The following is an 11635-nucleotide window of genomic DNA, read 5'->3' on the forward strand; positions in this document are numbered from 1 at the left end:
TAATTTTTTTCCTCTGTGTGCGGCAGTGGAGGGTCTCTGTGCGCTGCAACCATGGCTATGTGCGCCAGGAACCAAACCGCGCGTGTCTGCGGCGCCAAATGGCACTCCAAAATTTTACTTTAAAAAGTGAAAAGATAGTGCATTTTCACACATACAGCGCCACAATAAGGGTCTTAAGGGCAGTTTGCAAATTGGATATGCACACCATGACATGAATTGGTTACACTGGCAAGTACACTTCAAGTTTAGAAAAGCACAAGACTTCAATGGTGGTACCATCATAAGATTTTAATAAATATACTTAACTAGAGCACAGTTCATTGGGTGGGGAAATGTTGCAAGCCTATACAATATCTTATATACACAGTAAGGGAGAGGGCTGTTCAAACAAGTCAAGTGGCATCACTAGATGGGTGACAGGGTTGCTTCTCACGGCGATCCTTGCCATTTTTCCAGTGCTGATAAACTCGGTCTAGGTCAACTTTCCCATTCAGGAGGTAGGCCTTTGTCCTCATCAGCATGTCCAAATGCTTCTGCTCTAGTCTATTCCTCAATTTGCTCTTGATAGTATTCATGAGGCTGAATCCTCGTTCACAGTCTGCACTAGATGCTTGAAATGTTGCACAGACATCAACAAGCTGAGACACCACACTATACTGAGCAGCATTGCGTACAGTGAAAGACACCATGTCTTGAAAGGTGGTAAATAACCCCCCCTTAACATGTTCTGCCACCACATATTTATAGTCTCTGTACTGTCGAACAACATCTTCTGGTGTTTCACAATCACCCAGGGCCAAGACATTTTTATACTTTTCAACAAGTCTTTCAATATTCTCAGTCCCAAAATCAAAATGCGATTGTGTGGCTATTGCCTGGATCTCAAAACTTGCCCATTCTTTTAGCTCACCTTCAGGGAACCTTTTTTGCATGTGCTCACAAAGAAGGGAAACAAAAGACAAAATAGGCCCACTGTCAAACTCTTGCCTTTCCTTGTACAACACCATCAGCTCTCTTACATTGCTGCTCCAAAATACAGTGTTCCCCAAATACTGTTGCTTAATTTGGCCAATCTTTGCTCTTGCATACTGTACGGCTTCAACAGTAGTTAAAGAACTTTTTTGGAATAGTTTGCACAAAGGTGCAAATTCACCCAGAATGTCATTAAGTACTGCAAGGGAAATATGGTAGTTGGAGTCCGATAGTTTTTTATAACAATATTTAGCAATTGGATCATTCTCCTCAACTTTCTCATGCTCAAAGTACTTAAGAACAGTCTCGTAATTACGAATTAGTGCACCAACAGCAAAATGCCTTGAAAGCCACCGGACTTCATTCAGTGGTCGAAAAGAGACAACTTCACATTCAGTGACCGATGCAATTTCATCCAGCTTGGACTTCCTTGCAGGAGATCTGGAGAACACAGTGTAGACAGTCCTCAATAATGTCTCCATCTCTTTAATCATTGGAACCCTCTTCCAGGCATCATCAATTCCCAAATCTTCTCGATGTGCGACACAATGCTGCTCAACTAGATGAGGAATGGATTGTTTAAGGCGAGTAGCAACACCATTATTCTTCCCCAGCATCACAGATGCACCATCAGATGTGAACATGACCATTTTCATGAGGTCCAGTTCATTGGCAGTGTAGAATTCTTTCACGGCAGTAGTGATAGCCTCAGCATTACAGCTAGTCAGCTTCACTATGCCCCCAAACTGCGTTTTGTGCTCAGTTGATGTTACAGGTCGGAACTTGAAGTACAGGATGAGCATTTTTGTAACAGAAATATCTGTGCTCTCATCAATTATCAAGGTGTGATACAAAGCTTGCCGAAGTTCTGTCATAGCTTCACAGCGTATCACGCTATTGATGGCCTCAAGGAACTCAAAAGCATAGTTCTTGCTCCTCCAGCTGTCTGGTATCTTCACATACAAAGCTAAGTGGTCATGGATGTCTTGTACAGATAACATTGAAGTGTTCATCTTGATTGCCAGCAACACGTTGTTGATGAGAATCTTTATCTCCTCAGGCATAGATCTTTGGCGTTCAACTACTTCCATTCTATTTGCTTTGTCAGTGGCAGTTTCTGTCAGCATTGCCCGTACTCCAAAACCAAACCTGACAGCAGCACTTCTGCTTCTCAATATCACCAAGGCAGACTCATGTACTTTGCTAAGTAGATGGCGTTTCATGTAGTCCAGTTTCCAGCCATCACTCCATTTCTTCCCTGTGGAAAAGTCCCCAACAATCTTGACTTCGGCACATGCTCTGCAAATCAAGCCCACATCTGGACTGTATTGAAATAGTTCCCCGAGTTGCATGCGGACCTTGCTTCGTGACTTCTGTGTCTCAGCCTCCACAATTTCCTTCATCCACTCTTCCTTGAATACAAGGCAACATTTCTTCCTTTGTGGTGAAGCACTGCACTCTCCCGAAGTTACAGCTTTGCGCTTGAACATTTCCGTACCCGCCGGTTTGAGCCTGCTGTCCCACAAAGCCTGCAAAATAAGGAAACATGGCTTACGTTGACGCCTAGCTCACGAATGCAAACTGTTATACTACAATGTTGAAGATGCACCACAGTTTAACTCAACCCAACAATTACCTCTTCTGCTTGCACTCACGTGCGCCTCTTTAAATGTTTGGGGTTCTGGCTGTGAAACCTGCAACAGAAGAAAACATGGGTAAGTATATATGGTACTACAATGTTCAAGATGCACCACAGTTTAACTCAACCCAACAATTACCTCTTCTGCTTGCACTCACGTGCGCCTCTTTTATTGTTTGGGGTTCTGGCTGTGAAACCTGCAACAGAAGAAAACATGGGTAAGTATATATGGTACCACAATATTCAAGATGCACCACAATTTAACTCAACCCAACAATTACCTCTTCTGCTTGCACTCACGTGCGCCTCTTTTATTGTTTGGGGTTCTGGCTGTGAAACCTGCAGCAGAAGAAAACATGGGTAAAGTATATATGGTACCACAATGTTCAAGATGCACCACAGTTTAACTCAACCCAACAATTACCTCTTCTGCTTGCACTCACGTGCGCCTCTTTTATTGTTTTGGGTTCTGGCTGTGAAACCTGCAACAGAAGAAAACATGGGTAAAGTATATATGGTACCACAATGTTCAAGATGCACCACAATTTAACTCAACCCAACAATTACCTCTTCTGCTTGCACTCACGTGCGCCTCTTTAATTGTTTGGGGTTCTGGCTGTGAAACCTGCAACAGAAGAAAACATGGGTAAGTATATATGGTACCACAATGTTCAAGATGCACCACAGTTTAACTCAACCCAACAATTACCTCTTCTGCTTGCACTCACGTGCGCCTCTTTTATTGTTTGGGGTTCTGGCTGTGAAACCTGCAACAGAAGAAAACATGGGTAAAGTATATATGGTACCACAATGTTCAAGATGCACCACAATTTAACTCAACCCAACAATTACCTCTTCTGCTTGCACTCACGTGCGCCTCTTTAATTGTTTGGGGTTCTGGCTGTGAAACCTGCAACAGAAGAAAACATGGGTAAGTATATATGGTACCACAATGTTCAAGATGCACCACAGTTTAACTCAACCCAACAATTACCTCTTCTGCTTGCACTCACGTGCGCCTCTTTTATTGTTTGGGGTTCTGGCTGTGAAACCTGCAACAGAAGAAAACATGGGTAAGTATATGTGGTACTACAATGTTCAAGATGCACCACAGTTTAACTCAACCCAACAATTACCTCTTCTGTCTGCACCCACGTCTGCCTGTGCAATTGTCTTTGTAGTACGGTCTCACGAACCTGCAAAAGAAAAAAGGGTGCAGATTGTGAATCTATTTACCCAGCAACCCCCAACCCAACGAGGAACGTAAACAGAATTACCTTGCCTTTGTGGTACTCGCACCTGATCCCTGTAATCCAAATACCGTACAGACTGGAAACCTACAAGTGAAGACAAGTAAGTCAGCAAACGCCCGAAGAATTTTCAAACTGTGCATGGGACCAGTCAAGAGGCCCAAGACGAAAAATGACCAAATAATTACCTGGGATTCCAGCCTAGGACAAACAGGGGTATGCCCATGTGTTCCATTATTAGCATCCATTATCTTAAACTGGTCTATAAATCTGAGTTCCCAGGGGAAAGTGGCATCACAGAAGGTGTAACACAAAATACAAACTGCAAATGGTTGAGGTGGGTGAACAAGGTAACCCACAGGATGGCTGAGAAGCACACAATCCATCAAAAGATCCCACCTGAAGCTGCTGCAGTGCCGCGCAAAAAATGATTGACTACGTTCAAGCAATTCAGGCAACCATAAATATGTCAAGCTAACTGAAGAATGATGGACCTGCTGCAGAGAGATCTAAGTTTTGCCTACTGGAAGTTGACTCATTAAGTAGCTGAAGAGGTTAAAATGCGTGATGAAAAGCTAGTGAACCACGCAGATCAAAAATCACATTCAATGTAACTAGGTCAGTGAATTACTGCTTCTGTCAGAAAGCTCATTTTGTTACTTGCAGTTTATAACTTTAAACCCTAACCCTTTTTGAACAGTAAATAAAACATTTATAAAAACGCAGCTTTAAATTTAAAAACCTGCATCAAGAGGAATAACCTTAAATCTTGTTTTACTTGCAGAGATTTTTACATATTCCCCACATCTTTATTGCTTTTGTTCACAAGAAAATTTCACCCTTAGCAATCGAAGGCTAATCATAAGTACATTCTGTTCTTAGCTGCCCCTATATTTCAGTATTCTGCCTCCTTGCCACTATTTTTTGTGCCTGCCTGACCTCTGTGCCACTCGTTTTTTTTGGCGCTCGCCTGACCTCTGCGACACTCGTTTTTGGTGCCCTTATGCCCTCTGCCCCACTCGTTTTTGGTGCCCTTCTGGCCTCTGCCCCACTCTTTTTTGGTGCTTTCTGACCTCTGCTGCCCTCTGCCCCACTCGTTTTTGGAGCCCTTCTGCCCTCTGCCCCACTCGTTTTTGGTGCCCTTCTGTCCTGTGTCCCACGCGTTTTTTGTGTCTGCTGTGGGCTTTTGTTTAAATATTGCTGACAATCAGAGCCCCCTCACGGGCTCCGATTAACAGCAATACTTAAACAGAATGCCAGTCTGCCCTGCGCTTTCCTAACAAAAGCGTAGCCAGTTTCCAAACACAGCGTGTACTTTAGCACATGCTGTGTTTGCAAACTGCCTACGCTTTTGTTAGGAAAGCGCGGGGCAGACTGTGGCATTGCGTTTAAGTATTGCTGGTAATCGGAGCCCGTGAGGGGGCTCTGATTGTCAGCAATATTTTAACAAAAGGCCACAGTCTGCCCCGCTCCCACAGTGCCACAAGCGTCATAATCCCCACAATAACCACCAGTCCCCCGCCCCCCAGCCAAAAAAAAAAAAACCACCACTGTCCCCATATCTAAAACAAAACTGAAGCTGCAAGTCTATAACCCAGAATGAGTTCAGATTTAGGAGGAATTGACGAGTTTACAGAAATAGGCTTGGAAACCTATGATAGTTACAAGTTTCTAGGACATTTTTGTGAATTCCATTTTTGCATTAGCAAATATGTAAGTGCCTATTTGTTCATGAGAGAGAGCGAGAGAGAAAGAGCGAGAGAGAAAGAGCGAGAGAGAGAAAGAGCGAGAGAGAGAAAGAGCGAGAGAGAGAAAAAGCGAGAGAGAGAGAGCGAGAGAGAGAAAGAGCGAGAGAGAGAAAAAGCGAGAAAGAGAGAAAGAGCGAGAGAGAGAAAGAGAAAGAGCGAGAGAGAGAGAGCGAGAGAGAGAAAGAGCGAGAGAGAGAAAGAGCGAGAGAGAGAAAGAGCGAGAGAGAGAAAGAGCGAGAGAGAAAGAGCGAGAGAGAAAGAGCGAGAGAGCGAGAGAGAGAAAGAGCGAGAGAGAGAAAGAGCGAGAGAGAGAAAGAGCGAAATATCAGTGCAGATTACAAGCGTAATGCTTCTATTTAACACATTGTGATCACAATAAAGTGGTGACATTGAGTAGGAAGTGGAACACTTCTAAATCTCATACATGTACCCAATGTATGTAAAAAAGTCTTGTGGCAGCCAACTGTCTAGCATTATAATATTATAGCACGACCAATGACATTGTGTCCCACATGACCAAATTATGCAGCAGAGTTGACTAATTTATGTGGCAAGGAAAGGCAGTTATGTAGTCTAATGCTGCACATCTTGACAGTATTACTTCATTATTAGGTCATTATTGCACAGTCAGTGGGCTTTCTGGGTAAAGGTTTTGACTCATTAGAACCTGAGTTTGACCCCCAAAAGAACAATGAATAACTGAAAGAAGACCAGGCAGTCAATCTTTGAGAAGGGCCGGCCACAGCGCATGAAAACGCTGCATTTCTCGTAACTTTTGACCCAGAAACATATTTTTGAGATGATACCTCAGTATACTGATTATTTGGTAAATGCAGTAGTACAACACTTATGTGGAAAACGGTGTTGCCGCAAAAATCACAGATTTCCAATGGCCCTCCTCTGCTTTTGTTAAATATCGAAAGGGCCCGAGGTGTTGGCTGCGCCCTCCGATATGAAAAGTGCTGAGTGTGCCGGTCTGCGTGCTGTTAATGAATGTGTGTGCATTGAAATCCTGGGTTTAGTTTAGGCTTTTGGATAATCTTTATACACAAAACAACGCACACACATCCCACCCCTGCGATTAAGAAGTCAAGGCTTTCAAGGTCAAGTAACCGCTAGATTCAAATATTATTTTGTTGCAGATTGTTATAGCGCAAAATCGACCCGATGGTATTGGAGTACTTGACATGAGCCCCAGTTAAGTTACACCAGGGCACATTTGTTTCTGCTAGGTTCGGGGAGATTAAGTGATTTGCTCAGAATCACAGGAAGCTGAGCCAAGTGAAGTATTTTATGTGCATGAGGTGTTCTTTCCCTACGTGCAATTCTTCTTTAATACTTCTTTGCTGCGACATCCTTGTGTACATTTCTTTCCCTTCCACATCCGGATGAGAACCGGGATCTGATAGAGAAATGTGCCTTTTTTGCAATATTGGAAGTATAAAAAAATAGGACTCCATGATGGACTTTATATTGTATCGTAGCCATCTTGCAATTAATTATATAATAAAATAAGCAGTGGTCAGACACCGGTACTGGCGTTATCAATGCTTCGAACACAAATCTACAAAGCAAATATTTTGAACCATCAATTTATTGGCAAACGTGAGACCTACTGGCTTTGATTGTTTTGTTTACTGCCATCGTTTTGCTGCTTCGTAGAACTGGTGTACTTTATTTCAATTTCGTGGTCTAGTTATACCGACCCCGGCAAGAGCGGAGTGCTGAATGGAGCCCATCGAGATTTGAAACCCACGGGCTGCGCGCCATTCTCTGCAGCAAGATGTTAACCAACCATGCAGTCTTGCATCTATGCCTGTGTCACCGTCCGCCACTGATGCGAGGCTGCGGGGGAGACTGTGTGGAAACGCAGTTAAGTGTCCATGTTAATCGCAGCCCTTTCACGAGCTGCGATTAACATGGATATTTAAACAAAACACTTAATGTCCCCCCGCAGCCTCGCGTTACTAACAAAACAATCCAGCAAGTTTACAAATGTCCGTAAACTTGCTGGATTGTTTTGTTAGTAACGCGAGGCTGCGGGGGACATTAAGTGCTTTGTTTAAATATCCATGGTAATCGTAGCTCGTGAAAGGGCTGCGATTAACATGGACACTTAACTGCGTTTCCACACAGTCTCCCCCGCAGCCTCGCATTGTGAAATAACTCGCCAGAAACAAAAGAAGTCAAGGGGGCACATAGCACTTACCTCCGCTCCCGACACCCGCGTGATACCTTTCACCGCCGCCTCCGCAATAACGAAATGCCCGATTTTCGCGCCGCGCGCTTTTTAAAAGCGGCGGCGCGAATACTCTCGCGGGATGTGCGCGCTCCACAAATGGGAATGCGCGCTCAGGGGTTTGCAAGTGCGCGCGCGGGCGCGCGCCTTGCTGGGAACAGTGGTCACAATACAGATAAACATTTTAAACTTTGAAAATTGGGAGAAGATATGATACCGGGCGGCTCTATATCGCCTTCTTCCAGTCTAGCCCTTTACCCAACTGGTAGCCTTCTTTCAGAGTCCTGTAAAATCTCTCAACCAACCCGTTGGTTTTGGGATGAAACAAAGATTATCTCTAATGTACCACCCCATAAGATGCTAGAAAATATTCTACTACACTAGAACAAAACTGCACACCATTATCTGTTAATAAACTATTATGAACACCTTCACTCCTGAAAACTCCTTGTATAAAGCGGATAACTGCTCTGGGATTTTAATACAAAACAGATTTTATCTCACAAGGTTAAGAATGGGGATTGTGAAGGACATCTAACATGAGCTTCGATTGGAATTCCATAGAGCATATTATCAAACCCATTTTCGCCACTTTAGCGACACTTTCCTGCCGATAAAGGGGCGATAATTTTGTCGTCCAGGCTTCATATTATGGCCCAGAGTGCGTAGTGTACAGCAGCTTCTCTGCAAAATCTATAATTACCTCAAAGCAGTGACAACAGATAGCTTACAACAGTCTGACAAACAAATCCACAACCTTATTACACAACTTCTGAGTCCCTTTTAACATGGGTAAAGTGGTGCAAGGAGCTAGTAAATCTACGTCTCACTTTTCAATAAAAAATCTCAACTCCAGACTCTGCGACACAGTTTTAATGTTGTTTTCTCTCTCACTCCCTGTGACATAATTTCTCTTTCTCTCTTAAACTTAGACACTGCTATCTTGGACGTGTAGAAGAATTGTTCAGAATAAGTTGTGACACCAACTGCCTGAAATGTTTACCCGCAAGGTTTATACAACGGTAAGCACAGAGGCCTAGATGTAGAAAGCCCACATAGGAATGCATTAGAAATAAGTCGCCATAACGGTCGTCAGTAACGCAGTCGGCACTTCCATATAGACACCACTTGAATGCGGCACTATAACAGAACTGGAATGTAAGAGTCACACTGCACACATAAAACCGTAGAGTTACCAAAACTTGTAGGGACATAGTATCAAGAACAGCGATAAAATTATCGCCGTTTCAGCTGCAGGAAACTGCCGCTAAAGCAGCGATAATGGGCTTGATAATATGCCCTTCAGAATTCCCATAGTAGCCCAGGTTAACACCCAAACCTGGACGGCTAAGGGAATTCACAACAGCATATTAACAAGCCCATTATCGCCGCTTTAGCGGCAGTTTCCTGCTGCTGAAACGGCGATAATGTTATCGCCGTTCTTGATAATATGCCCCGTAATGCTTCAGCTCATTTACTCACATCTACATAATTCTCAACTCTAATTTTCTTTTTTCTTTTGCAGATTACCAATCGGACACCTTTTGGAATCCATTACACAATTTGTTTATAACCTTGTTTAATTTATTGTTCCAGTTCTAATATAGTTATAATTGAGTTTAGTTTATATTTATTGTTTAATAAAAGTTAATTAAAAAAAACTACATACTACTTTTATTTTGTGGGGGAGGGGTATGACGGCCCACAATAAAAATAATGTTGAAATACTATAGTAAGATATTCAAGACTAGGATTGAAAACTACTGAGTTCTAACTAACAGATATAATAAAAACAACGGTGAGAAACTATGAAAATGGCGATGGACGGAGTACATAATAAACGTTTGGCGCCTCGGCACTACCTTTCAAATAAATATATAAAAAATATGACTATTAATACTGTACAAAAGTACAGCAGCGGATGACACACACGAACCGGGAAAAAAAAGCGACAGATTTACTAACTGATATAAAGAAAGGTTTGCTTGTTGAACTTGAAACGTGGGCTTCGAAACGATGCTGAGTATGCGAAGAGAGTCCAACTGCTACACCCAAAAGAAAAGGAAAGCTTTACATACCATCATAGAAATGACGGAGCATAATATCAACAAAAGGCGATACATTATCGCCGCTTTTATGGACTGGAAACTGCAGATAAAGCGGCGATAATGTGCTTGATAATAGGCCCTTGTAACTTCCCATAGCAGCCCAAGATCTGGTATTAATCTGGGCTCCTATGGTTATTCACAAGGGCATATTATCAAGCCCATTATCGCCGCTTTATCAGCAGTTTCCTGCCAATAAAAGCGACGATAATGTATCGCCTTTTGTTGATAATGACCCATTGCTCTTTTTTTTTTACCAGTAAACTTAGGTGCATATTGTCAAGGACCGGTGTTAAAATTATCGCCTTTTTATTGGCAGGAAACTGCTGATAAAACGGCGATAATGAGCTTCATAATACGGCCTTGTTATTTCCCATAGAAGCCCATGTTAACACCAGAACATAGGTTTCTATGAGAATTTACAAGGACGTATTATCAAGCCCACCCTCCCAACATTATTAAAAAACTCCAGACAATGCAGGTACCCGGAGCTGGAAGGTCATTTTACATATCACTGCCCCTGAAATGTGGCGTTCCCCACGACATGAACGGGGAGAGAGAGAGAGAGCTCAAAACATATTTTTTTTTTTAAAAGACCCGAGGGGTGCCGCTCACCGGGGAGTAGGACCGTAACCCCCCCTCCCCGCATACTTCAAAATAAAACCAGAGGAGTGCCGTTTCCCAGTGCTGGATTAAACCCAGATCTTTCGACTGGGTGTGAGTGTTTGATTGATTCAGATGCTCCGTCTATCACCACCCCCTTTTGTACCGCTTTTGGCCACCAAAAGTGTGGCAGGGTATGCTCAGACGTGAGTCCCTTGCTCACTTTGCCACTGGATTCAAGCAAGCCGGGCTGAAGACGGCTGGAATGCCAGAAACCGCTCCTCGGAAGCTTGTTTCCGGTCCAGGGTAGACATGGCTTGGCAGTTCGGGCTGGACTGTTCCCATGAGGCACAGGGTCAGACTGATTTGCATCTAGCCATGTCTGGACTGGGTGGGCAGAGTGGGCTAAAGAACGGTGATGGATTAAACCCAGATCTTTTGACTGGGTGTGAGTGTTTGATTGATTCAGATGCTCCGTCTATCACCACCCCCTTTTGTACCGCTAGATAACATACTTTATGCCAGCCCGTATCTCTGTGGCAGGAAGAGATAGAGGAGGGCTTATGTTCCTCTTCTCGGTAAGAGTTAAAGGTTCAGTTCAGCTGCTAGTCATCCTCTTCCAACTGCTTAATAGCAGAACTCACTTCCCCAAACAACCCTAAAATTTTGTTAATCATCTTTTACAACTCTAGGGAAAGAGTATAATAATGAGCACCTTTGTACTTTGATGCAATTTTTAGAATCATATAAGGAACAGCAAACCACTTATGTTTATACCATTTTGATGGGTGATTTTAACATACATCTGTGTAAAACAAACTGTCGTATCCCTGATATTTTCGGTCCCGCTTATTCGACCCCCCGCACTTTGAACATACTGTCAAGGGGGATGCCTTGGAAGATTTTCTTGTAAATACTGACCTCTATGAGCCTGTTTTTTTTTACAATAACGAGAGGGTCGCTACGTTCAAGGCAAGGGATAGAGAAACAGTAATCAACTATGTTTTTATCTCCTCAGCACTTTTAGGTCATGTACTTTTTTATAACGCTTTATGTCCTATTTTTTGTGATCATAACCC

The 11635-nt window shown here is 43.1% G+C and overlaps 1 protein-coding gene across 1 annotated transcript; it reads right to left on the reverse strand.

Annotated features, from left to right (window-relative positions):
* Positions 1-392: 392 nt before the first annotated feature.
* On the reverse strand, positions 393-2462 carry LOC147663128 (zinc finger protein 862-like). Its single transcript, XM_086950652.1, has one exon. It carries the CDS (start codon positions 2460-2462, stop codon positions 393-395), a length of 2070 nt encoding a protein of 689 aa, XP_086806778.1.
* Between the last annotated feature and the right edge of the window lie 9173 nt (positions 2463-11635).

This window comes from Lissotriton vulgaris, unplaced genomic scaffold (assembly GCF_964263255.1).
Source record: "Lissotriton vulgaris unplaced genomic scaffold, aLisVul1.2 SCAFFOLD_959, whole genome shotgun sequence".
Taxonomy (NCBI): Eukaryota; Metazoa; Chordata; class Amphibia; order Caudata; family Salamandridae; genus Lissotriton; species Lissotriton vulgaris.

Bases quoted from the DNA above. Each gene is read 5' to 3' on its own strand.
- LOC147663128 (XM_086950652.1), bottom strand. From the start codon at position 2,462: ATGTTCAAGCGCAAAGCTGTAACTTCGGGAGAGTGCAGTGCTTCACCA.